Source organism: Mustela lutreola, chromosome 2 (genome assembly GCF_030435805.1).
Source record: "Mustela lutreola isolate mMusLut2 chromosome 2, mMusLut2.pri, whole genome shotgun sequence".
Taxonomy (NCBI): domain Eukaryota; kingdom Metazoa; phylum Chordata; class Mammalia; order Carnivora; family Mustelidae; genus Mustela; species Mustela lutreola.
In genome coordinates, this window is record NC_081291.1 from 21,951,262 (window position 1) to 21,977,828 (window position 26,567).

Genomic DNA, 26,567 nt, shown 5'->3' on the forward strand with positions numbered 1-26,567 from the left:
TGCGCGCGCACGCGAGCGGGCGGCGGCGCTCTTTACGGCAATAGCGTCAGTGCGTGGCGCTCGAGCTTGGCCGCAATTTACACGTGGCTGTGGGACGTGGGTTGCTGCTGCTGCCTCTACAGTCACTGCCGGCACTGTCCTTGTCGCTAGCAGAATGAAGCGACCGAGTGAGTGGGATCGGGGAGCGGGTGTTGAGGGGCCTCTGTCTCTGAGGGTCAAGGAACCACCGGGGCGTTCTTCTGTGGGAATGGGGGAGCCTCCGGATAGGCCGTCATGCTGGTCGCCAGTAGAAGCGAGGGTCGGAAGGCCACACGCTGACCGCCGGCCTGTTTTGCGAAAGGTAGACAAAAGTGAGGATCACTGGGGCGCCTGGGTTGTTTAGTCTGGTAAGCGTCTTCCTTTGGCTCGGGTCATGATCCGGAGTCCTGCGATCCAGCCTTGCGTGGACTCCCAGCTCAGCGCGGAGTCTGCTTCTCCCTCTGCCTCTTACCTTCCGCCTCCTCTTATTCTCTGTCAAATAGATAAAATAAACAGGGAGTTTTTGACGAAGAAAGAGAGAGTACAAGCTGGGAGAGGGAGAAGCAGGCTCCTCCGTGAGCAAGGAGCCGGATGGGGGACTCATCCCAGCTTCCTGGCGTCATGACCTGAGCCAAGGGCGGACGCTTAACCGACTGAGCCACCCAGGCGCCCAGATAAATAAAACCCTTAAAGAAGAAAAAAGGGAAGATGAGGTCTGGGTCTCCTGCCTAAACAGTGTCTGAGACAGTTGCGGCCCAGGATTTTCCTCTCTTGGGCCATGTTCAGTCTGGCACTGGCCAGGTCTGAGAGCCAATTCTGAAATCCACTGTTCCGCCCTAACTTGTGATTCATGGTGTGTGCTAGGGGTGCCCGGGTGGCTAGTGGGTTAAGCCTCTGCCTTCAGCTCAGGTCATGATCTCAGGGTCCTGGGATCCAGCCCCACACTGGGCTCTCTGCACGGCATGGAGCCTGCTTTCCCCTTTTTCTCTGCCTGCCTCTGCCTGCTTGTGATTTCTGTCTGTCAAATAGATAAATAATCTTAAAAAAAAAAAAAAAAAGTGCCTGCCCTTTGGGGTCACATGCTTCTGAGAGTGATTTTAGTCTTCTGTGGGAAGAGGGGGAGTAAGGAAGCTGGGCTCTGGGCCAGATATACTGAGTCAAGTTGTCGGAGGTTTTAGAATGGCCTATATTTACTATCCACCACATATGATTCTTAAATTAGGTTTGAGAGTTGATTAATTGCTAAATAGGAAAAGTGATGTGACGACACCCCCCCAAGCCCAGTCACTAAAAACGAAAATGGATCACTTGTGTCTAATCGTTTTGTGATGGGTTTCTTTGCAGAGTTAAAGAAAGCAAGTAAACGCATGACCTGCCATAAGCGGTATAAAATCCAAAAAAAGGTAAGCATTGTGCTTTAAAGAGCTACATTAAATATAATGCTAAACTCATTTCTGTCCCACCTCTTCTCCACTAGGAGGTTTGGATTAATAGGATTTCACCTTATGAATTTGCAGTTAAATAGACTGTGTGTGGGCACAATCTTAGACATCAGGAGTATAGCTGTAGGAAAGTGCAGTAATTTGGTGCTAAGTCTGTAAACTCTGATCAACATGTTAATGTCTGCAGAGAGTCTCCTGATGACATGTTTTTGCTGCTTTATACATAAGTACGTATGTTCTTCGTGTTGTTACAGTTTTACTTTTCTAGGTTATCTTATAGGTATAACCAAGTTTAGCCAGATACTGATAAAAAGAATTTTTATAATAGGTTCGAGAGCACCATCGAAAATTGAGGAAGGAGGCTAAAAAACGGGGTCGCAAAAAGCCTAGAAAAGACCCAGGAATTCCAAACAGTGCTCCCTTTAAAGAGGCTCTTCTTCGGGAAGCTGAGCTAAGGAAACAACGAGTAAGATGTTAATTCAAACTTTGACTAAGTGGTGTGTGGGTATGTGTAGCTTTTCAAAATAACATAACACCAGATTGCTTGGGCTCACCCATTTCTCTTACGGCTTGGACACAGCTTGAAGAACTAAAACAGCAGCAGAGACTTGACAGGCAGAAGGAACAGGAAAAGAAAAGAAAACTTGAAACTAATCCTGGTGTTAAGCCATCTAACTTGGAACCTGTGAAAGAGGTATGATTAAGTGTCTTTGTGAATGAGAGTTCTGACGTAGAAGTAAAAACACATACCTAGGGCAGGGACAGCTGTGCCTCTTGAACAGTAAGACAATTCCAACTCTTACTAATAGAAATACCACTTGCAGTGCCCCTAATTAGCCATGGAAGATAGAGAATCAGGTTGTACCTGAGGTGCTTATTTTGTGTACTTTTTCCCTTGTCTTTACCTTGCAGGAATTCGGGCAGGGCAAAGCTAAGGACAAACCCAAGTCCGGCAAACAAAATCCGAAGAAGTTGTATTGTCAGGAACTTAAAAAGGTATTTTAGTCTAGGTTAATGTCTAAAAATGGTAGCGAGGTTGAGAAGACTAGAGTCGTTCTTTTTCTGACACCAGCCCTGTAAATGTGGAAGTGGAGTTCACTTGAGCTAGATGAATCCTTCAGCAAGTTGACTTACCCTGTTTTGTTTTGTTTTTGTAAAGATTGAGAGAGAGAATGGGCAGGCAAGCAAGGGACGGAGGGAGAAGGAGAAGCAGGTTCCCCGCTGAGGAGGGAGCCCTAGTAGTAGGGTGCATGGGAGGGGCTTGATCCCAAGACCCTGAGATCATGACCTGAGCCAAAGGCAGATGTTTAACTGACCAAGCCACTCTTTAGACACCCGAGTTCTCCTGTTTTTTAGTTTGTTTGTTTGTTTATTGATTGTGGTTTATTCTGATTAGAGCCTTTTTTGTTTAGCTAAAGGAAACATTCTTAAGGTTCAAAATTTTTGCACAGGAACAGTTCCCTATAAGCATGTTTTACAAAAATGTTACTTTGTGTTAAAGTAACATGTTGATAGTGTGGTTTTTAAAATAGAGGAAAATACGTTCCAGCAAGCAGTGTGGAAAAAATACTCTGTTGAAACCTAAGTGAAGGAAGTCAGGGGTTAGAACTCCTATTCCCAATACCCATTTTCCCAAGGTTACTTCCCTATGACTAGACCATGATTGCTGCTCAGCAGCTCCTGGCAGGCCAGTGGGGCCTGTCAAACTACATAATTCAGTATTAGAGTATAATTCAGTATTTACTTTTCAAATCCACTTTCATGGGAGACCAGAGGCTGCCAAGCAAACCTGTATTTTACTTTGCTGTGAGAAAGGATGAACATGCTAACATTCTTCATGTCAAAGTGAAAATGTAAGACCCAGCTCTGAGCTTACCCTCTTGCGAAGTGGAAGATGCCCGTACACTCATACGGAGGGTGTTGCCAGAGCAAGGGATCCTCCTCTGATAGTTTCTGCCTTTCCAGGTGATTGAAGCCTCAGATGTTGTGCTGGAGGTGTTGGATGCCAGAGATCCTCTTGGTTGCAGGTGTCCCCAGGTAGAAGAGGCCATTATCCAGGGTGGACAGAAGAAGCTGGTACTTATATTAAATAAATCAGGTGAGCAAAAGGGGATGCCTTTTATGTACCAGTGCACTAGTGAGGTATGAGGAAAACATGTGACCAGTCTTACTTTCACTGAAGACTGATAAGATCCAACTCTGACCTCAATAAAGCCAGTGCATATGGTCTTGTTGCTAAAGACAGTGCTGGGCAGTGGGATGGAGGTATTTTCTATAAGCAATAATAGGTTTCTACTGGTTTGGTTTTGTTTTCTTGGCCATTCAGTACTTACTATCTTGTCTTATTTAAGAGTCTCAGTTTCTCTACTTAGCTTACTGCGCAATGTACTGGACCTAGGAAGTGATGGTAGTTTGCCATATTCCCCACATCTGCATAATGTCCGTATATGACGATATGAGGTGCACTTAGGAAGTACTGGTTTGAGCATCAGGGCCAGAAAAACCCAGAATGCCATCCATAGTACTGTTGGTCACTCTCGGGTAAATACCTGGAAACGCTCAGGTAATTTACATTCTGGAAACATAATTCTAGAGTTAAGTTAGTAGAGTCATAATCTATAGGTTGACTTAATTCTGAAGGGTGAGTAATGCAGAAGGGAATCGAAGAAATACTGAGGTATAGATCCTGAACTTGGTTAAGGTAAGGACAGCATGGCAGGGAGTTTACCCTCTTTCCATTTTCCACTTAAATCCTTCTGAAGAAACTGAAGAGACAAGAGTAAAATCCAAAGTTTATCAGATAGTGCATATTCATGTCAACAGAGTGACCAAACTGGGGTGTGTGTTTTATTCCTAATCCCTATTAGATTTGGTACCAAAGGAGAATTTGGAGAACTGGTTAAATTATTTGAAGAAGGAATTACCAACAGTGGTGTTCAGAGCCTCAACAAATCTGAAGGACAAGGGCAAGATAGTCAAGGTACTCTTTTCGGTCCGTGGTGGGAAGTATGGTTCTTTCAGATTTTGGATGGCTGAAATATGATGAGTATATAAAATCTTGATTAAAAAATGAGAACTCATAAGATCCAACTCTGATTTCATCCAGAGATAATCTGAAAGATAATAGTGTGGTGATTTTAATAGCTGGGCTCTGGAGCCAGATTGCTTGGGTTTTATTTGGTGGGGTATCAGAAGTAGTTAAATTAATTACATGGAATTTTAGCATTTGAAGGTAAGGAAGAGAGCTCCATTCCAAAGCGAAGTCTGTGTTGGAAAAGATGGCCTTTGGAAGCTTCTCAGAGGTTTTCAGGAAGCTTATGGCAAAGCCATTCAGGTCGGAGTAATTGGTGAGTTTCATTTCTTATCTCTTACTTGCCAAGGTTTTACTCATGTTAACAGTGTATTGAGTTGGTGCTCAGTAAAGGGCTTGTTCAAACATTAGCTTCTTACCCACTTCACCGAACACAAACAAACTTTAATTGCTGCTTATTTCAGTGCTGTGCTATGCACTGTAGGAGTTTGGCTTCTGAAAGCTGGTTTGTTTGAATTAATCATCTTTTCCTGCTCTGATTGCTTGTGCAAGAAATGAAGATGCTAAGATTGGTCTTAGTGTTTAAGTGAAGACACTCAGATCCAACTCTGATCTTGCTGCAAACATCAGGCAAACCCAAAATAAGGCAATGAAAATTTATAATTACCAATACATAATCTCTCATCCTATGGATTTCCCATTTGTAGGTTTCCCAAACGTGGGGAAAAGCAGCATCATCAATAGCTTAAAACAAGAACGGATATGTAATGTTGGTGTATCCATGGGGCTTACAAGGTAAAAAGTGAGTTTTTCCAGAATTGTGATATTTCATTATAGATGAGTAAAATTTTTTTTTTTTTTTTTTTTGGATAGCTCAAGGAAGACCATTTTCTGTTTCTTTCTTTAGAGGTGTCCGTGAAAAGAGCAGGGATAAGTCCGTGCTAGACTTAGGGAAGAACTGATTAGTGTGGAATAGCTCCCATCTAGTTTCAAAGACAAGCAAGTAGATTGAGAGAAGGGGAAACTGCCTCAGAAGAAGGGATGCTTGACCCCAACTCTGAATTGAAGTCAGCCAGGTGGAGGGGAAATTTTCATGGCAGAGCAGACAGCGTGTGAGGTCAGCATGTAAGCTGTACCGTGTGTTTGTCTTCAGTAGGGGAGGAGCACTGTTAGCGTTTCCGATAAACATGAAGCCGATGATGAGGAACCGGATCTGACGGACTGTGCTGAGTTTGTTCAATCCAACCCTGAGCTTCGTGTTGTCTCTCATCCTCCAGGGAAACCAGTGCTCCCGTGAGTTACCATCCCTCTTGTTCCAGGTGCATGCAGATTGTCAGCCTGGACAAACAAATCACCGTCCTAGACAGTCCAAGTTTCATCGTGTCTCCACTGAATTCTGCCAGCGCACTTGCTCTGCGAAGTCCAGCAAGTATTGAAGTGGTGAAACCAGTGGAGGCTGCTAGCGCCATATTGTCCCAGGCCGATGCTCGACAGGTAGAAGAACCCCCCCCCCCCGCCTTCCATTGCGCTCTTTTTCATCATAAGCATTTTAAGTAGAGGATTTTCAAGATTTTTTTTACTCTATCAGATGAATGACATTTTCAGTTTTTCTTCTTTTTTTAAAGGTGGTACTGAAATTTACTGTTCCAGATTTTAAGAATCCTCTGGAATTTTTTACATCCCTTGCTCAGAGAAGAGGACTGCACCGAAAAGGTGGAAGCCCAAATTTAGAAGGTGCTGCCAAACTGATGTGGTCAGAGTGGACAGGGTAAGACTTCTTTCTTTTGGCATTTTGAGGATCACATGGAATGAAGTAACTGATTTTTGACAAATCTTGTGTTGAATACCAGTGCCTCCTTGGCTTACTATTGCCATCCCCCTACATCCTGGACTCCTTCTCCACATATTAATGAGGGCGTTGCGACCAACATGATACAGGGCCTTAATCTGGAAGAACTGGAAAAGAACAATGCACACAGCATACGTAGTAAGTTTTGTGTTTAGTCTTCACTGGCTGACGGGCCAGAAAAAGGTCTCCTCTATTTACATGAGCACTGTGTTTCTTCCCTAGCTATCAGGGGTCCTCGTTTAGCCAGTAGCATCCTTTTCCAGTCTTCGGGTCTGACAAATGGAGTAATTGAGGAAAAGGACATACCCGAAGAACTGCCAAAACAGAAAGAGAAGCAGCAGCAGGAGGAGGGGGAGGACTACAGTGACCAGGAAAGTGTTGAAGAAGCTGCTGTAAGTATGTTGCCTGAGTTGCTTAAACTGAAGGAAGTTTTCTAGCATTATAATGTCTAACAAATGGGAAGCATTATAATGTCTAACAAATGGGAAGGGGCTGAAGGGAGAAATTCAACAGTATGTAACAGATTACCCCCCCCCCAAAAAAAAAAACAACCACCAAAAAAAACCCTTAAGATTTAGGTGTTTAAGTCTTGCAATCATTAGTTTCAGTTTTGTGCATCCCATTATGTGTACCTTCCGGGTCTTTTTCCAGATACGCCATTCCTTGGATTAATGGCAGACAAGGGTTACTAATGTCATACTATTTCTCTTTGTCCCACAGGAAAAGAGCTCAGACATGGGTGGGGCAGAAGAGGACTGGGAGGCACTGCCTGAAGAGTCTCAAGCAGGTGGGGCAGCTTGGGTGGAGGGATTTACTAACAAAGCAGCATGGTATCAAATTGCCTATTTTTTAAAAATCTCTTTTCTTTTCTCCAATATAGATGAGTCAGCACTATCTTACATCTCAGATAAAATGACTGAAGAGGAAGATGATGCTTATGACTTCAGTACAGACTATGTATAATAGTCCTTTCATAAGGTGGCTTCTTAGCATTTTGAACAGACTGCTAAGCTGTTATATTGTGTGTGATGGACCAGTTTGTTGTACAGTATGATGTAAACTGTAAATTTTGTAAATATGTATATTTTTTAAAATATGGCAATTAAAAAAGTGTCTTAAGTTCTATAAGAAGAGAATTCCCCTCTTATACAGTGAGTGAATAGAAGCATAATTAATTATCTGGAAGCAAAAAATCAAGATACCTATTGAAAAATGTAGGTTTCACTTTATTAACAGCTCAGACCACAGGTTAAGGTTACAAAATTAAAACCAAGCAGCAGTGTTGAATTAGCTGTACCATCCCTGTCAGTCCAGTCACCTCTGGTCATTCAGCATGGTAGTAAGCAAACACTTGGTAAGGCAGATGGGAGGCATTTATTGTCTGTTAGCCAGGGTAGTCTGTCCTCTTTACCCAGCTGAAATGTTCTTTTTTACATGGGTTGCCGCAGATTGGCTTGGAAGCCTTACAACTGTTACTTCCCACACATACTGTATTCCAGGATTTCCTGAGAAATGCTTATAGCATAAATTACATTTTATTTTGTATTTGAGATCTCCATATGTCTTCGGATCAGGCTGAACTTGCCTGTTGGGTCTGGAATATACCATTTTTCCCAGACATCAGAATAGGAAGCAGTTCTTCCCCATGGCTTAAAGTGACCATTCCAATGGAGTAACTTGGCAGCCTTTACAAACTGGGGTGAATATCGTTTTCCAGCACTGGAACCTTACATTGAGAGAAAAAGAGCCAAATGATTGTACTAGTATTAGTTAGAAATAAGAATGCTACATCAAACTGGAGAAAACTTAAAGGAAACTAGATATATCCCGTCCCTGAGAATAGTCCTTCAATTAATTCCTTACTAGCTTAGGCCTTTTGGTGGATTTTTTCGACTTACCAAGGTGGCGGACGTTCCACATGGGGTCGATGGTAGAGTGCTGTTGATAAAATACAATCAGCAGAGGAGGTGTGGTGGTGCTGCCAGCCAGCGTTCTGCTGTACAGCCCCTCTCTTGGGAGAGAGAACCAATGGAAGGTGTTAGTGGAGAATCCCGACAAATTAGTCTTAAGACGTCCCCAGAGTTGAAATAAGGGTTTTCACAGGGTGGCCAGCTATATACTTACTCTACATTGAGTTTCATCCATTTTTCCAGCTGGTTGGTTATATTCTGTTTTTTCCATTCTGTCAGGTTTGCAACAAAAACTCCAGGATTAAATGAGCAGGTGCTGGCTTTCATGGAAAGTTTACGAATTCTTTCCTTTTTATAGTCAAGATAGCCGATGTAATTATACTAAAACACAGATGGGATATATAGTATGTTTACTGCTTCAAACAGAATAGATATATAACCAATAGTAAAGAAAAAAACCTGCTTATTTAACTACTTGGATTATCAGCAGAGGGTTCCGTGTAAAGGAAATAAAGTTGACATCTCAGATTCCAAGTTAGAATAGGAACCTAGAATAAATATACTAAGCCAGATATTCAAGGAGAATTAGGTAGTCATGTTCACTGACCAAGCCATAAGAAAGCAACCTTGAGTTCTGGGATGAACTGAGGAATGTAAAACCGCAAAAAAGAAAGCTCCCTGATTTTGCCGCTTTCCTCCTATTACCCTGCGTTATAGAGCATGGAAGTGTCTGAACAAGATACCCAATAAGTAACTCACTTGGTTCCCTGCTCCACGGATGACAACTTTGGTAGAGGCTGAGTCGCAATCTTCTGAAAATGCAGCTGCATGTCCTGGCTTCAGTGGTGTATTATAAAGGGCAAGAATATCCCCTGAAATAGACAGATTTAAGATTTACACTTTGTTGTTAAGATTTACGCTTTAAGTTGCCTCAAATGCCCACTCCTCAGGGCGCCTGGGTGGCTCAGTGGGTTGAACCTATGCCTTCAGCTCAGGTCATGATCTCGGTCTTGGGATCGAGCCTGCTTCCCCCTTTCTCTGTCTCTGACTGCCTCTCTGCCTACTTGTGATCTCTGTCAAATAAATAAATACAATCTTGAGGGAAAAAAAAAAAAGGTGCCCACTCCTCCCAATTAGGATGACCTTAGAGGATGCTAAAACCACCACAACCACCCACACTCTGGACAAGAAAAGCACCAATGGTGACAGTCTTTGGTACCTTGCACAATTACATCGTCATCCATATAAATGGCCTTCTTTGCACTGGGAACCAGAATTGGCAAGTAGAACCTAGCAAAGGTTAACTGGGAAATAAAAAGGAAAGAAGCATTGGCATAAGATCAGTCAGTGGCTGTGCGTTTATTAGAAATTCCCAGAATGCTGCTCATGCCCGTGCAGGAGATAGCGGAAGGGCTCAAGAACTGCCCCACCTGGGTCCCCCAGGGAGCTACTTGCAGTGCGCCCAATTACTCGGGCATTCCAGTCCTTTTCTAATACAGCTGACCCTTGAACAATGCAAGGTTTAGGGATAACAGCCCCCTGACAGTCAAAAATCCACATAAAAGGTCACTACCCCAAAACTTGATAACCTACTATGGACTAGAAATCTTACCTAGAATACAACAGTCAACATATTTTATGTTACATGAATTATATACTGCATTGCAATAATGTAAGCTAGAAAAAATGTTAAAAGCAGAGAAAACATTTACAGTACTGTATCAAAAAAATCCATATTGAAAAAATCTGCATGTAAGTGGACTCCTGTAGTTCAAACCTATGTTGTTTTAGAGTCAACTAAACTCCCAAGTACAAACAAGGATGCAGAGAACTCACTGGTTTTACGGATTCCCCCTGGTCAGGATCCTCCTTTACTTTCCCTTCCAAAAGTTTAGTGTCAAAAGTCACAATTTTGTACCTGATGCTTTTCAAGGTACTGCCGCCGAGCCAGGACCTGATGAAAATAAAGCACCAAATTTCAGTTTTATATAACCATGTCCCCAAGACTACAGCCTTCTCTGTGCCTTCCAAGGGCACAACGTAAGAGGAACCCTGATGATGAGATAGGCGTCTTACAGCCCCTTCACCTATGCAAACCTTGGTTTCTTCACCAGCAGTGAGGGGACGCCCACCCACGTCCCTGCCTGAATCAAGATTCTCTGGTGACGGATGGTGCTCCCGCTGGGCTGACACTTTCGATCACTAAACTCCCTGTGGAGTTGAGAACATCCCATTACCATATGTGGCCCATACATGAAGGTGGTTCACATACATGAAGAAAAGTCAGAATAGGATGGCAGTGAAAGCTAATTATCAACAGAGTGGGAATCACCCCATTATGATAGACTCTAATTCACTGTAATGACTAATTCTTCCAAGTCTAAGGTATTGTCTCTAAGAAAAGTCTATATTTTCTAAGGTACTGTAGGTACTGTACATTCTTTCTGTAGCTATTCTAATGTAGTGTTTGTTTCTACATTTTAGATGGTTTGGGAGTTTTTAAAATAGGGGGTTAAAAAGTCATCACAATTTTCTCAACTAAACATGAACCATGTAGAAAGCCACAAGGACGGGAATGTTTCAGAACTTTGGCAACTGGGGCACCTGAGTGGCTCAGTTGTTAAGCCGCTGCCTTCAGCTGAGGTCATGATCCCAGGGTCCTGGGATTGATCTCCGCATCCGGCTCCCCACTCAGTGGGGAGTCTGCTCCTCCCTCTCTCTCTGCCTGCCACTCTACCTACTTGTGCTCTCTGTCAAATAAAATCTTAAAAAAAAAAAAAAAAAAAAAAACCGTTGACAACTGTTAACCTGTTAGACAAGATGTTTCTTTGACTAAATTTCATAAATCTGAATTCAGAGCATTTTTAAGACCTAGGTGAGTTTTTGTTAATCAACTTAGGATTCTATGATTAGTTCCAGCAATTATAGTAAGGAACGTTTACTGAATGATTGTGTTTTTTATATATTTTCTCATTAAGTTGGGTATTTTCACCCCACACTTAGAGATGTGGAAATGGGCTCCAAGGGGCTAAATAAATGTTCCCCCAACCACGCTGGGCCAGGATGCAGATTCCGCGCCCGCTCACTGCACCACACCGCCTTGCCATTGCTCCCCCGTCCCATCTCTACTAGACTTACTCAGGGTATGTCCATGAAATAAGGAAATTGTAACAGGATGTAAATTAACATATTGCATCTTTCACCAAGAAATTCATTACCAAATGGTATCAGCCTGAGTCGACAATGTGTATAGGGCACAGCTGATTTACATCTTGGCACAAATTCCTTGTATTGTTTCTCCTACCATGGGGAAATGTTTATGATGCAATCACATGGAAAAACATGTCATATGTGTAGTTCTGATGTGGGATAATCCCAGTTGTATAGAAAAAGAATATACATAGAGAAAAAAAATTCCTGGATTGGCAGCTGGCCTGTCCTAGAGCATCCTCTAGAAGCAGAATCATCAGGCAAGCAGAGCTCACCGGAGATGGTCTGCTGTGCCATTGAGTGTAACAAGGTAGAACATCACATTGGAGCGAGTGTTGTGCTGAATGCTGTTAATAGCTGCAATGGCCCCTCCGAGCCTATCTTCAGATGCAGCAATGACCACAGGAATCTCCTCTTGTCTCCCGTCTACAGCTTGTCGGGGAACATTTGGGACAAAGTCTATGGGCTGAAACCCCACAATTCCTGAATCTGCAAAGAACACACACAAGGAAGGTATTGTGATACAAACAGTCTCATGAGATTTTGAATAGAGAGCCCAAGATATGAAAAGAGGAAAGGTGAGGACTATACTTACCTCATTCTCCCCTCACTGCAATGTGAGGCATATGGCCCAGAAACTTTTTCCTATGTGTAACAAGGCTTTTGGAAAAGCAGAAGCATTAAAAAAAAAAAAAAAAATTGGTGGACTGAATTCTGATACAACACTGGTGGGAATACAACAGAATCTTCCTAGAATGTATTTTAGCAATTTGTATCAAGAACCTTAAATGGGAGGTGCCTGGGTGGCTCAGTGGGTTAAAGCCTCTGCCTTCGCCTCAGGTCATGATCTCAGAGTCCTGAATTGGAACAGAATTAGGAACGTATCACACTGCATCACACACAGCAACTCTAAGTACTGTTTTGTAAGGGTTCTTTTTATCCTTTTGTAATATACATTCATTTACATTCACTGAACACCTAATATATGGAAGGCAGTACCTAGGCACTGGCGTTGTAGCCATGAATAAAACAGACAAATCTCCGCCATCATAAAGAGCAGACAATAAGTAAGTACACATGATACACTTGTGTGCTCTTGTGTAACACGTTTTTGTGGGGGTGCCATCAGAAAAAGTCTGAATCACTACACCAAGACTTCTTCCTGTGGAGACAAACTACATGGCATTAAAATTATATATGAGGAGTATCTGGGGATGCAGTTGGTTCAGTCGGTTAAGCCACTGCCTTCAGCTCAGGTCATGATCCCAGAGTCCTGGGATCGAGTCCCACATCTGGCTCTCTGCTCAGCAAGGAGCCTGCTTCTCTCTCTGCCTGCCTCTCTGCCTACTTGTGCACGTGCTCTCGCTCGCTCTCTCGGACAAATAAATAAATAAATAAAATCTTAAAAAAAAAAAAAAAGGTATCGACCACCATGGTGACTTGCTTCAGATACAATCACATGGAAAACCTGTCATGCACAGTTTATAGAGTGCATAATCTCATAATAGAAAAAATATATACACAGGAAGAAAAACCCAGGAAGGTACTATGCCAAACTTTTAAGGACAGTTCTCTCTAGGTAATGAAATCATGTATTCAATGAAAATTTACTGAGCACCTCCTGTGTACCGCCATCATCTATATGCAAGTAAGATAAAGGAGTGAACAAATTAATCTCATGGAGCCTGACTGCTTTTTTCATTTTTATAAATGTTCCCACCAGAACATACATTCCTTTATGTACATATGTAAATATACCATGTTGCAAAACACGCTATGGGAGCACTCAGTGAAGGTCAGGGAAAGCTATCAGTCTTTTCTTGCTGTGGTCAACTACGGTGTGCGGCAACCCCAAGGTGATTTTTGAGAAACATCCTGAAGCCTCAAACATCCCTCAGTACCAAAGCAGGAGCAGTGTGAACAACTAATTTAAAAGAACTGACAACAGAATTATACAATAAAGTGGCTTTTAAATCAGTTGGTAGGCTTGATGGTTTTGTGCTTAGTCCCAGTGACACTCTTCCACAGGTTAAAGGAAAGTAACAGATGAAGGAAAGTGACCACAGGACACTAGTAAACAGGGCAGGCATCAAGGAGGAGCGTCACTCACCTGTCCCCACCTGTAAAGCCCCCTGTGACATGCCACAGTGTGAGCAGACAGCAGTGCACGGAGGCTCCCCTAAGGCCTCTGATGTAGTGAAAAGGATCTACCCTTATCAAACCTGTAACAAACCTCCACACAACTGGTAGAAGGGGTTGGGGCGAGGCTGCAGGAGCATGATGAGTACCTCCACTCCCTTTCCCAGAGCCTAACAGCTTCTGTAAGGACCAGAAAACTTTCTTTCCCTTTAGCCTAGTGATGTAACTTGGGATGCCGGGATACAGGGAACTCCGGGCCCTCAACAGATGCCAAGGCACTAGTAAGGGCTCCCATACCTGAAGCCTCATTCCTTAGCAAACTGCTCAGGCCGAGGAAGTTATGATGCAAAACCAGTAAGAAGAGAGCAACAGCCAGGACCAGGATGATGATGTTTACTGAAACACAGGAAAAGCCTGCGTTAATCTCTACCTTTTGAGCAGCTATAAAAACAACGTAATTTGTACAAAGAGCATACCTTTACGGAAGGACATCTTTCTCTTCTGTCTTATATAAATGTTAGTTTTTAACCCTACAAGACAAAAACAAGCCCCCAAAGTCAGCAGGTACATGAGAATTACCATCAAAATGCCTCAACACTTTTATTCATGTAGAAACATACAGTATTTTCTGCCAGAAACTCATTTTGAATTAACAGTTTCCAAGAACCCAAATTGAGATCTGAATTTATATAGTAGTCATGATAATAAAATATTTGCAAATAACTTGGGAGAAACAGATAGCCTTGTACATTAGATGTCAGCAGATGAAAACCAAAATATATTCTATCAAGAGGAATACTTGGGTGTCTAACCACCATGAAAATGTTTTCCAAATGAATTTCTACTCAAAATTCCTAGTTAAATAAGAGAAGGACTGAGTTATCTACAATCAAATAACCTGAGGTCAGCCTCGAAGGTACAAAACGTCCTTGTTCTGAGTTGTATACCACCCAGTTTTAATTGGAATTAAAGAGAAAAACATTTCCCAAATCATTTAAAACTATAACAGAGAGAGGCACCTGGGTGGCTCAGTCAATTAAGCATCTGCCTTCAGCACAGGTCATGATCCCGGGACCCTGGGATGGAGCCCTGCATTGGGCACCCTGCTTGGTGGGAAGCCTGCTTCTCCCTCTTCCTCTGCCTGCTGCTCCCCCTGCTCTGTCAAATAAATAAATAAAATCTTAAAATAATAATAGGGGCACCTAGCTGTCTCAGTCAGTAGAGCATGGGACTCTTGATCTAGGGTTTGTGAGTTTGAGCCCCACAGCTCAAACAACATAAACAAAAATGGGGCACCCAGGTGGCTCAGTGGGTTAAGCCTCTGCCTTCGCCTCAGGTCATGATCCCGCGGTCCTGGGACTGAGCCCCGCATCGGGCTCTCTGCTCGCCTGCTTCTAACTCTCTCTCTGCCTGCCTCTCTGTCTACTTGGGATCTCTCTCTGTCAAATAAATAAATAAAATCTTAAAAAAAAAAGGTAAAATGTAAAATAATCACAATCATAATTCAGTGGAAATGGAAATATGTGTGCAAATAAATTAAACGATCAGATTTCTACATCATCTCTGGATAATGTTTCCTTAAAAGATTTTATGCATCCAGGATACTATGATCTTACCCCTAAGACCTTTATCCTTTGCTACTTCATTCTCCCCCATGGGAGTACCTAACATTTACATAAGGCTATCAACTTCAAAAAGCACTTTGAATTATAGCATATTTCTAAAATCAAAGTAAGTCTGAATTAATTTCACTGTAGAAGTTTGTGCCTATCAGACACGTGATTTCTCAAGGCCTTTGGAAAAAAGAGAAATATATTGAAGGATTGTTTTAAAAACTGGGGATTATAAATCACACTACAAATTTGGGAGAAAATAATTCAGACTCCCAAAGAACAATCAAAAATACACACACACTTGGGGCACCTGGGTGGCTCAGTGGGTTAAAGCCTCTGCCTTCGGCTCAGGTCATGATCCCAGGGTCCTGGGATCGAGCCCCCCATTGGGCTCTCTGCTCTGTAGGGAACCTGCTTCCTCCTCTCTCTTTGCCTACCTCTCTGCCTACCTGTGATCTCTGTCAAATAAATAAATAAAATATTTAAAAAAAATACACACACACTCGAGAGCACTATATATAAAGTACATTATACCAATGAACTTCTCTAAAGAACACACATCATTATATACCCTGAGCAGTGCGCCTCTATCACACGGTGAGCTGAGCCTTTCCTCCAGAAACTGGCTGACCAGGAGCTGCTTAGACAAAACTGTAGCATCTGCTGCTTTCTACCAAGACTGGAAAAAACTACCTCACTTGAATAAATGTCATTTATTTAATGGTACAAGAGACAGTGTTTTAGCTCAACAATGTCAAGTAACTGTTACTTAACAGATAGTATGTGGACTGAGAGATGTATGTATCTGTGCTATTCCAGTTAGCTAGACACAAAAAACCCACAATCCTAGCAGGTACTTGATGTACTTAGGGAGATCAGCAGGGCAGAAACCACTTGCCTTGAAAACTCTTCTACAGTTATCTATATGCAAAATGTCAATTATTTTGAGCACTGCCAATTATTATGATTCTGATCCACACTTCCTTTCCTGGTGCAATTCTTTGTAGTGAAATTCACTGATGCGGTTAGAAAGATTTCTCAAAACACACACGGACCCTGGCATGTGTAACAGTGGCTGTACTTTTCTAAGAGGACACAGCTGTGAACGTGATCAGCCATATTCAATTTTTCCCTACGGAAATTCTTTTTTGTTTGTTTAGAAATTATAAATAAAACCTCCACATTCCCAAATCACTCACAAAACGTGCACACATGCATACAGCCAGGACAGGCATATCCAGAAATACGGGTGAAGAAACCTTAAGGAGAAAGAACACCATTTTTTAAATTGGCTAGTCCCTGCATTAGTCCCCACATTCTCGGCAGCTGTGCATACGTTTCCACTTACCCTCTTGTTAATATGTAGCCTTATGCAAGACCATGCCATGGATGCTCTGTAACTTAACCTCTAACTGTTTCCTTGGTGCAGCTTCAGCAAACCCTCCCTCTCTGCTGGATCAGACCCATCAGCGTATCAGGCTCTTCTATCTTCCAGTTAATTAAAAAACAAAAAACAAACAAACAAAAAACAAAAGACACCATTCCCCAGTTGATCCACAGACCCATTTCTCTGCTCCCTTCACTCTAAAAGCTTGGAAAAATTTCATCTCTCGATCCACTCCTCTCCTCCTCTCCAGCCAGACTTCTGTCCTAGGGTCCCATTTAAACTGATCTCGTTGAGGTCACCAAAGACCAAGGCCATCTTTCTGTCGCCTTATCCATCCCCTCAGAGGCCATCAGTAAAGTTCACCACAGCCCCTCCATTACAAAATTATCTCATTTGCTTTTTTATTTCTGTGTGCCCCAACTAGAAGGTGAGCTCTATGAGAACAGAAACCGCACTGAAAGTGTTGACTGATGTAGCCCCACCATTGAAAAACTATGACTGGTATTCGGCATGTGGTATTTGTTGAACAGTCTTGTAATTAGGAGCAATGGTGGTTCTCGGTGCAGAAAGGGAACACCACCTTTAATAAGTCATGAAAATACATTTCAATATAAGGACCAGCATGGATTCCAACAAAAGAGCTCTCTCAAATGGAACCTGACAGGTAATTTCCTTTTCCCATCATATCTTACAGCTCCAACACCATAAAGCCTTTACAGCAAATGCCACACTGTGAAGTGCGTTTAAAAAGGGATAACACAGCGTGACCGGCTGGCTTTAGTTTCAGAAGCCAGTGACTATCTCCAGGTTGTGAGTGCAAGACCTATGTTAGGTGTGGACAATGCTTAAATAAATAAAACTTTAAGAGGCGGGGGAGTTATAGGTAAATTTCTATATACAATAAAAAGTCTATTAAGTCTCTGTCAGGCTGAAAGATCTGGAAAGGCACTAAGGATTTCTCCTACCTCTTCATCTGGCTAGCTGCTACTTGGCTTTCAGGACTCACAGGAGACTCTCCCAAACCCCACATCGGCTGCACTTGCCCTGAGCTCCCACATCCCCCCAGGCCTCCCTATCCCAGAATAAATCCTGCTGTCACTTATTCCTGGGGTGGTGCCGTTGTCTCCCCTGACACGCTCTGGGCTCTAGGAAGGCTAGGGCCTGGTGTTGGTCACGTTAGTATCCTAGGCCCACTGCGTGGCCCAGAAAAAGGTACCGTGAATGTGCCGAATGTGTGGATGAGGGCGGCAGTCCCGGGAGTGCTGAGAACCCCACCGTCTGGGACTCCCGACACGCAATACAGCAGAGACCAGAGGCTGGGGTTTCCCAGGGCGGTTTCTCTCCGAAACCTAGGCACCCCACCTCGCTCAAAGCGACAAGGAAGAGCCCAAGTTTGGGAGGTAAACACCAGTTCTGAGAGGCAGAGCGAACCCTTGATGGGTCTCTAACTGGGAGGGCCCGATGCAGCCGGCGAGCACGCCGCACCGCCAACTTAGAGACTCTCCGGGTGGGAGTGTCCATTCTCTTGCAGGGGAGGCCGAGGGCGGGTCCCCTTTTCAAGGGGATACCCTTTCTCTCGAGGATGTGGTCCGAAGTAGTCCCCTCTAAATTCTAGGAGTCATTAGGGCCCCCTTACGCTTAGGGACGACGGGGGCGGGGAGACGCTCCGGAAGCTCCCCCCAGGCCCAGAGACACCCCACCCCGCTCTATTAGGGTGCAGCCAAGCCGTTCTCTTCAGACGCTCCCTGCAGCCGCCCTTACCTGCAGCCGGAGGAGGAGGAGCCACCGTGCGCGCCGCGGCCCGCCCCGCCAGCTCAGCGCCCGCGCCGCAGGCCCGGGGGCCCAGTTCACCGCCCGGCCGCCGGCCTCCCCGCACTCGCGACTGAGCCCACCCGCCCGCTGGCTCCGCGGCCGCCGCGCACTCCGCCCACCCGCAGCCGGCCCGCCGCTCCGACCGCGGGAGATCGGCGCCGAACAGGCGCCGCCGGGCAGCCCCGCCGCTGGGGTCCTCGCCGGGAAAGGCCGGTCGCCATGGAGACAGGGGGCGCGCCGGCAGCCGTTGTGCGGAGGTGGTGCCGGGGAGGGCAGTTTGTTGGGCTGGGGCCGCGGCTCCGGGCACCCGACAGCACTGACGGCGAACCTTTCCCGGGCGCGCGATGCCTCCTCTCGGCCGTCACCACCTCAGCCCTCGAGGATAGGTCGCCGGGCTACCGCGGGCTCCGAAAGCGCCGGTGGCGGGGCGATGGCGCGGGGCGGGGCCTCGGGCCGTTCGGGTCTGTGGGAAACATCCGCTTCCGGGGCCGCGGCCATCCCACTGCTGGGCTCCGTAGGCCCCTGGAGCTGCCCGCGGTATCGGATACCGGCGCGTGCGGTCCCCGAGTCCTGGCTGCCCTCGCCCGGCTGCCAGCCTTCTCAGCCAGTCATGTTGGAGCATCTGAGCTCGCTGCCCACACAAATGGTGAGGGCTCGGCCCCAAGACCCCCGCACGCAGCTCCGCCGCTGCACCAACCGTGTGCGGCGCGGTTCCTGGCTCGGATGGCTGCCTTGCCGTCTCTTTCCTGAATTGTGCTTCCCGGGTCCCCATCGCTCTACCTCCGGGAGGAGCCCCCTGTCCGTACGCTGCTAGGATGCTTCTGTTGCCCCCAGGAAACCCAGAATTTCATTCCTTGCCCAGTTTTGGGGGAGGCCCCTGACGTTGGGGTTGCCCGGTGCCAAAGCTGGCGAGCCAGGCCAGGGACCGTGCCTCTTTCCGTGGTGGAACCAATTCCCGTTTTGCTCTTCTTCACCCCTAGGATTACAAGGGCCAGAAGCTAGCCGAACAGATGTTTCAGGGAATTATTATTTTTTCTGCAGTAAGTATTGGTTTTGCATAGTATCCTTTTCCTCCCTCTCCCCTAACCAGCTTGATTGCAATTAATACACTTCGTTTGTTTCAGATAGTTGGATTTATCTACGGGTACGTGGCTGAACAGTTCGGGTGGACTGTCTATATAGTTATGGCCGGATTTGCTTTTTCGTGTTTGGTAAGAAGTTTGTGGGTGTTCGGATGTTAGTGGCGTGTGAAGCGTTCTGAATTTGGTTACCCGGTTTGGTTGGACCTAGCAGTGGGAACCGGCACCAACGTTCCGAAACCTGCTTTTGCCATCAGTGTTTCACCTTGCTGTCACTGGAAAAGTAGAATGCCAGAAAGTGTGAGATAAAGCTGCATATAAAAGGACACAGCTCATTTCTATTGGTAGCTGCTCCAATTAGTAATCTTAAAGTCAGAGCTAGCAGGAATTCCCTATAGTCTTCGGGATGCTCCCGCCTCATCTTTTACCTCTTAGAGCCTTATGTGTAAATGGTGAAGGTTGTACCCAATTCTTAAAATTACCTGGGCAGAGGTACCTTGTTTTCATTGGAATGTCCGTTTTGCTGCTGCTGTTTTTAACCTTTGCATAGGAGGTATTTGGGGACCAGGCATTATACCTAATGCTTTTTCAAACTTTTAATGCTTAATATTGATGGATTTTCTCTGTTCTGGCTCAGTTGACACTTCCTCCATGGCCCATTTACCGCCGGCACCCCCTCAAGTGGTTACCTGTTCAAGACTCAGGCTCAGAAGACAAGAAACCAGGGGAAAGGAAAATTAAGAGGCATGCTAAAAATAACTAATTAGGTTTTTCATGATTTAGCTTTACTCTTGCACCTGCTTTCCTTTTGCTTGAGAGGAGCTCAGTTTTCATACTCAAAACATGAGCTAAAACCCACTGCTGCTCTTTTAGCACAGCTGCCGGTAGATTTTGTTCTCCTTATATTTCACTTCCAGCTCAGCTGGCTTTTGATTTATAAATACTTCAGACCTCCTCTTCTTAATATTCTTCTGAAATGAGAACAGAAAACACAAGTATGCAAAGTTTCTTTCAGGTCTACCAAAATGATGAATAAATGCCTCTTAAATGAAAGTACAATTTAACTGTCAAAGTTTTATAGTTCACTATGAGTGGTTAAATTGTTTTAATGTTTGCAATTAAAACTCAGTGCAAGTCTGTGTCTAAAGAGTCTTTTGTTCATTGCTCTGTAAGCAAACCTATGAGTACAAGCCAAGGTTAGAAGTTTGTGGTTCTCGGAGCATCATTTCTATTTCCTGTAGCTGAAAGTTCCTAAAAGATGTCTTTCTTGACAGTAAGCACCTATGAAAAAAATTTAATGTAAATTTGTGGGAAGGTAATATTTGGGTACCACTAAAATAAGGCTTTTGTTAAGCAGAAAAAATTCAATCCATGCTTTACTTGAGGTGGACCAAAGTAGAAACCTATTCTTTTTTTAATTTTCCAGAGGGCTGAAGAGAAAAACATTTTTAAAGGTTTTGTGTGTGGGAAGGGAGTGAGAGGATTTTTATAGATAATATTCTATTTCTCCATAGGAGTAGAGAAGACAATAAAATGTAAGTTTAAAAAACAAGAGCAAAGACCTTAATATATGGCAAAAGTCAGGAAGTTTAAAAAAAAAGATAAGAAAAGTTAAGACAGCAGAAATAAGACCGAACATATTATTAAGAATAATAAATGTGATTAAAAAGGAACTTCCATGGGTGTCTGGGTGGCTCAGTGGGCTGAAGCCTCTGCATTTGGCTCAGGTGATGATCCCAGGGTCCTGGGATTGAGCCCCACATCGGGTGCTCTGCTCAGCAGGGAGCTTGCTTCCTTTCCTCTCTCTCTGCCTGCCTCTCTGCCTACTTGTGATCTCTGTCAAATAAATAAATAAAATCTTAAAAAAAGGTGGGGGGACTGCCAAAAAACGTTAAACATCAAGTTTAATGATGATGTTTAAGTAAAGTTTAAGTTTAATGATGACACCCAAAGGTTGAAAAGAGGAACAAGGATATATTAGGCAGATGCAGGCAGAAAAGAGAGGTAATAGTGATAAAGTCAGAAACTTAACATCAGAAGGCATTAAATGGGGAAAAAGAACACTTCATAGCTGTGAAGATGTCACTGTTAAGAATCATTAGGTATTGGGGCACCAGGGTGGCTCAGTGGGTTAAGCTTCTGCCTTTGGCTCAGGTCATGATCTCAGGGTCCTGGGATCGAGTTCCGTGTTGGGTTCTCTGCCTCGCAGGGAGCCTGCTTCCTCCTCTCTCTGCCTGCCTCTCTGCCTACTTATGATTTTTCTGTCAAATAAACAAAATCTTAAAAAGAAACCATTAGGTATTAAATATGATGTGAAATCTTATAAAGAAAGAACGTTACATACATAAGAGTTTGGCAAAACTACACTCTTGGTAGAACACTACCTTTCAGATTTTGGTATATCAAGTGGACCAGTGATCAAACGAAGAATTCTGCACTTGTTCTCTATACTTGAAACATGTTCCCTCAGATATACACGACTTGTTCTTTCCTTTCATTCAGATCTCTATTCAAATGTGACTATAAGGAAGCATCTGCCGATCTATCAAAGTGGTATGGAAAAAAAAAAAGTGGTATGCCTCATTATTCTATATGCACTAATATACCCCACATTATATATTTTTTCCTTGGCCCCACCCAGAATGTAAGCTTCAGGGGAACAGGGATCTCATTACGCTCTTTGCTGTTTGTGTAGTACCTATAATAAGAGTTTGTGACACTTTGTAGGTGCTCAATAAATACTTAACCGAGTGAATCATTCAGAGCTGCCCTATCCAATATGGTGCCATTAGTCCTATGTGTCTATTTAAAACTAAAAGACTGAGCTCCTCAAACTAGCCACATTTTGAGAGCTTAAAAGCCATATATGACCACTGGCTACCTTATCACGATGCAGATAGAGAACATTTCCATCATTACAATATTCTATTGGTCAGGTCTTATAGATTTGAATAATATATAAAGGCAAGTGATTCTGTCTGTGCATAACAGAATTCACCTGTATTAAATGCCTATAGGGTCGTTACAATAATGGATCATCTACTGAGTGACAGGGAAAACAATTCCAAGAAATTAAAGTTGGGCAGATCATATTCAGTAACACTGCAATGCAGTTGGAACAAGGAGATTACATTTTCTTGGCTTTCAAAATACAGGTATACCCTGCTTTCCGAAAGCTTCGTTTCATGCCACTTCACTTTTACAAAAGTCTTAGACTTCTATAGTGATGGCTTTTTTTTTTTAAAGCGAAAATGCTCTTTAAATTTCTTTCAGTTAGCAAAAACAGGTATTACTGAAGGTCTTGCGTAAAAGCAAAGTAGCATGTCATGAACTTTCAGAAAATGGGGAATACTCTTTGCTTTTCACTGTTTCAACTTACCAAAGGTTTCATAGGAATGCTCTACTTTTAGATAGGGAACGTTTGTATATGGAAGTAAAGGAACAGTACTTTTTTTTTCTTTAAGATTTATTTATTTGTTAGCACACATAAGAATGGGGAGCTACAGGCAAAGGGAGAAGCAGGCTCCTACTGAGCAAGGAGCCCAATGCAGAACTCTGTCGGGGACCCCAGGATCATAACCTGAACCAAAGGCAGACGGTTAACTGACTGAGCCACCCAGGCATCCCTAAGGAACACTTCTTAAAGAGAAAATCAAGACAAGAATTACTGACTATTTAAAAATTAATGTCAAAATAATATCAAAGTCTGAAAGGTGGCCAAAGATATATTGAGAAGAAAATGCATGCTCTTAAAGGTGTTTTATAATGATAATAAGATTAAAAATGATTAAGCACTGAAGACAGAAAAACCACAGAATACTCAAATATATTGGGATGAAAACTGAATGGTTAAGCAAAATAAAAATATACAGAATAGGAATAATAACATATGGGGGGAGAATTTTTAAATTCTAAGAAAATAATATGTACATTATGGCCACAAGTGAGAAAACTTAAGTAAAACTGATATTTCTCCAGAAAGATGTAGATTCATAAAACATTCAAGAAATGGTGAATAGTTCAGGGAAGATCCAGTTTGCCAAAGATTTACCTCCAAAATGGGACTAAGACTAGGTGGCTTTACCTTTGAGTTCTAACAAACCCTTCAAAGTCAAGCTAAGAGGTCTCAGAAACCAGACCATGAGCACTGTGAGAGTGGGAAGTATTGTGTTTTACTCACCACTATATCCACAGCTCCTGGCATACAGTAAAACTAAAAAGTCTTGTTCAATGACTGGAAAGGGAACATTTCATTAGAGTATTTTATGTGTAATTTTCAAAAAAGGTCAGGTAACATTTTTAATTATAAAAAGTGAAAACATTTCTGGTATTTTTAAAGACCCTTGAATATAGAAGTGAAAACTTACTAATCAAGACTTTTATAAAAACAATTTATTTCCCACATGGGAGTTACCCCTTATTAAACAACTAATAAAATATGTGATATATAGTCATACATTTAAAGACAACAAATAATTTGATGTACAAGAAGACAAAACTTCAGGAGATAAATATGTCCCAACATAACCAAAAGGAGTTGGATCTCACTTACAAATTGCTTAACTGGAAAGGGAATTAGTGTTTTAGCAAATGTTTTCGCCAATGAAAATATTACTCTTAAAAAAAGACCAGTATACAAAAACAGTGATTGACAAAGCCAAAATATTTCTTAGTTTCAATTCTTATATAATGTAAATGAAGTTCGTATTAAATGAAAATAAAAGGCTAAACATCCATCAATATATAAAAAAGGAATTCCATTGCTCAAATAGTAGGTACAACTTCATATTCATATTCAAAATCTACTCCCACAATCATGAGTTGACTTTAAAAAAAATAATTTATCAACTACTACCTGAAATTATTAACAATGACAATTAGTATCACTATAACATACTTACTTCTATGCATTTATCACAATAGTACAATACAAAACTTCCAATCTAATTTTATGGCCCTATAATCAAGCTAATTAGTACCTTAAAAAAATAAAGTTCTAAATATAAAGTTGGTGGTTTGAGGCTCAGTAAACAGTAACCAGACATCTTGTAATAGACTTCCCTCATCAAGAGAGTAAAATAGCCAAAGGTTTTCTCTTTCTTTGTGACATTGCTTCATTCCAAAAGAGAATGGCCTCCAGCCATTATTACAGGTTTCTGTTTAAGCCAAAAACCTTTAAAAATAGGTCTTTAGTTCTGGCAGATTAAATTCTCAAAAATTCACATTTTCTTCAAAAAATTTCAACTGGCGAGCTTTCACACTGTAAGTTGTATATTTTTCACCCATGTGCTCCTGCAAACGTGCCTATTTGGGGAACATAAAAAGAAAATCAGTAAGTAGTAGAAAAAAACATCTGTAATCTTAGAAGAACAGCTTTAAATAAAGCGGGGGGGGGGGCTTTTCTAAGTATGACCCTAGAGGTAGAAATCATATGGGAAAATACTATAATTTCTTTAAAATTTTTAAGCTTCAAGTTATCAAAAACTATAGTCCTACACTGGGGAAAATTTACAACATACATCCCCCCAAATTAATATCATTAATACAAAGAGCTCTTAGTAAAACACAACAATATTAGAATTAATAAAACAAAATCCCACAGATAATTCAGCAAAGGCATTCATAAAAATACAAGCAACAGAAATTTCAATCTAATAATCAAAAAAATATACTATGTGATACTCAATATATGCCTGGAACTAAAATAACACCTGATGTGTTAAACCGATGTCACACATCTCACACACAATATCACTTTTGTGGTATTCCTGCTGAAAATGCATAATCTGAATCTATTTATGAGGCAACATCAAACAAATCCAAACTGAGGGACATTTTATAAAACACATGGCCTATAGTCTTCAAAAATGTCCTGACCCAAGTTAAGTGAGATAAAACAAACATAAAATGTAATCCCAATTGAATCTATCTAGCATGATAGCCTGGGGAGCTCTGAAGACCCCTCTTCAGTGAAACTGATGAAAATTATTGTTACTTTTATTATTTTTTTTTTTTTTTGAGAGAGAGAGTATGTGGGAGAGGGAGAGAGAATCTCAAGAAGACTCCCTTCTGTGTGCTGAGTTTGACAACAGGGCTCAATCTCACAACCCTGAGATCATGACCTGAGCCAAAACCAAGAGTCAGGTGCCCCAGGTGAAAATCATTTTTAAAACTTACCATTTAAAGTCTCTTGAAGTCATCCTGAGAGCGTACATACCAAATAAAGACACTTTTTCCCCAAAAAAAGATCTACTAAAAGCTACTAAGAGCAGTGAGAGTGGGTGGTATCTCAACTAAGACCCAACTGCCTCCTTCCCCCGTCCCATCTCAGTGAGACAAAAACTCCACAACCAGGCGGAAGCCAGCAACACAGGGCTCCCTTTCCAGCAGCTCCTAGTCCAAAGGCAATCTTCCTGGGAGCGGCAGAACTTCAGCATATCTTATCCTGCCTCCAGTATCTGTTGTCAAGGATAAGTTTTGAGAAAGTACAGCCAAGAGGTGGAAATCTGTACACCAGGTTGGACTTATAAGATGGAGGCTGTACCTTGAGAGCAGGGCCGATGAAAATACTGGGGCCCCAGTCACCTTTGCCCCAGACCATAGTGTGAAGACTCCATGCTGGGTGAAGCATGCTGAGGAGATGAGAGGCCCCTCACCCGTACGGAGCTTCTAAAGGAGGGGTAGCACTCAGATACAAGTATGCTACTGTCCTTACTCCCAGCTATGCTCAGGATCTTGCCTGGGGTGAGAAGACCTAAAACAGCACCAAATCGTTTCCTTAATGAACTGACCTCATTTAGAACAGAGTGGAGAAATTCAAGTGCTCCCCAAAACTGGAAGTAGTGGTGAACAGCAACTACGAAGAGACTGACAGATTCACGGCTACATACGCTAAACTGTGGGCCACCTACTTTGATGGAGACAACCAGGAAGCTGGGAGGAGCCCCCCTAGAGTCAAAACAGATTTCAAACACTCACCGTGGGAACCATCCCTTCAAAGGAGCCCAGATTTTGCTGGATCAGTCTATGGAGCAATATATGGCCCAAGGCACTGTTGGAAACAGAGAGCCATCAAAC

At 42.8% G+C, this 26,567-nt stretch overlaps 4 protein-coding genes and 3 non-coding genes across 12 annotated transcripts in view; 5 read left to right on the forward strand and 2 right to left on the reverse strand.

The window, feature by feature from the left end:
- The first annotated feature begins 10 nt into the window (after positions 1–10).
- Positions 11–11,080, forward strand: GNL3 (G protein nucleolar 3). Its single transcript, XM_059161131.1, has 15 exons — positions 11–167; positions 1,363–1,421; positions 1,789–1,926; positions 2,041–2,154; positions 2,373–2,456; positions 3,426–3,558; positions 4,328–4,440; positions 4,684–4,807; positions 5,199–5,286; positions 5,811–5,985; positions 6,117–6,259; positions 6,342–6,478; positions 6,563–6,732; positions 7,061–7,127; positions 7,221–11,080. The coding sequence occupies exons 1-15, from the start codon at positions 155–157 to the stop codon at positions 7,301–7,303; spliced, it is 1,641 nt and encodes a 546-aa protein (XP_059017114.1). The 5' UTR covers positions 11–154; the 3' UTR covers positions 7,304–11,080.
- On the forward strand, positions 3,600–3,676 carry LOC131826269 (small nucleolar RNA SNORD19). The gene has a single exon (XR_009351518.1). It is a non-coding gene; the product is annotated as a small nucleolar RNA SNORD19 (small nucleolar RNA).
- Positions 4,487–4,568, forward strand: LOC131826276 (small nucleolar RNA SNORD19B). The gene has a single exon (XR_009351525.1). It is a non-coding gene; the product is annotated as a small nucleolar RNA SNORD19B (small nucleolar RNA).
- Positions 5,676–5,752, forward strand: LOC131826272 (small nucleolar RNA SNORD69). The gene has a single exon (XR_009351521.1). It is a non-coding gene; the product is annotated as a small nucleolar RNA SNORD69 (small nucleolar RNA).
- Positions 7,546–18,483, reverse strand: GLT8D1 (glycosyltransferase 8 domain containing 1). 4 transcript variants are annotated; one of them, XM_059161133.1, is made up of 11 exons: positions 18,361–18,482; positions 16,561–16,700; positions 14,076–14,129; positions 13,897–13,995; positions 11,736–11,949; positions 10,087–10,204; positions 9,470–9,554; positions 9,010–9,122; positions 8,465–8,631; positions 8,239–8,351; positions 7,546–8,066 (listed from the first exon to the last, which is right to left on the reverse strand). In XM_059161133.1, exons 3-11 carry the CDS (start codon positions 14,089–14,091, stop codon positions 7,876–7,878), a joined length of 1,116 nt encoding a protein of 371 aa, XP_059017116.1. In that variant the 5' UTR covers positions 14,092–14,129; positions 16,561–16,700; positions 18,361–18,482; the 3' UTR covers positions 7,546–7,875. The 4 variants fall into 4 exon arrangements, with proteins under 4 accessions (XP_059017116.1, XP_059017117.1, XP_059017118.1 ...); XM_059161134.1 differs by having other exon boundaries at positions 16,561–16,696; positions 18,361–18,468; XM_059161135.1 differs by lacking the exon at positions 16,561–16,700 and having other exon boundaries at positions 18,361–18,483.
- Positions 18,484–18,621: 138 nt separating this feature from the next.
- Positions 18,622–20,637, forward strand: SPCS1 (signal peptidase complex subunit 1). Its single transcript, XM_059161137.1, has 4 exons — positions 18,622–19,057; positions 19,392–19,451; positions 19,536–19,622; positions 20,128–20,637. Exons 1-4 carry the CDS (start codon positions 18,842–18,844, stop codon positions 20,251–20,253), a joined length of 489 nt encoding a protein of 162 aa, XP_059017120.1. The 5' UTR covers positions 18,622–18,841; the 3' UTR covers positions 20,254–20,637.
- Positions 20,638–23,864: 3,227 nt separating this feature from the next.
- Positions 23,865–26,567, reverse strand: part of NEK4 (NIMA related kinase 4) — a 36,215-nt gene continuing 33,512 nt past the window's right edge. For all 3 annotated transcript variants that reach the window (XM_059161139.1, XM_059161142.1, XM_059161141.1), the window contains exon 15: positions 23,865–24,794. In XM_059161139.1, coding sequence (XP_059017122.1) covers positions 24,702–24,794 — 93 coding nt within the window. In that variant the 3' untranslated portion in view covers positions 23,865–24,701. The remainder of the gene's footprint in view (positions 24,795–26,567) is intronic.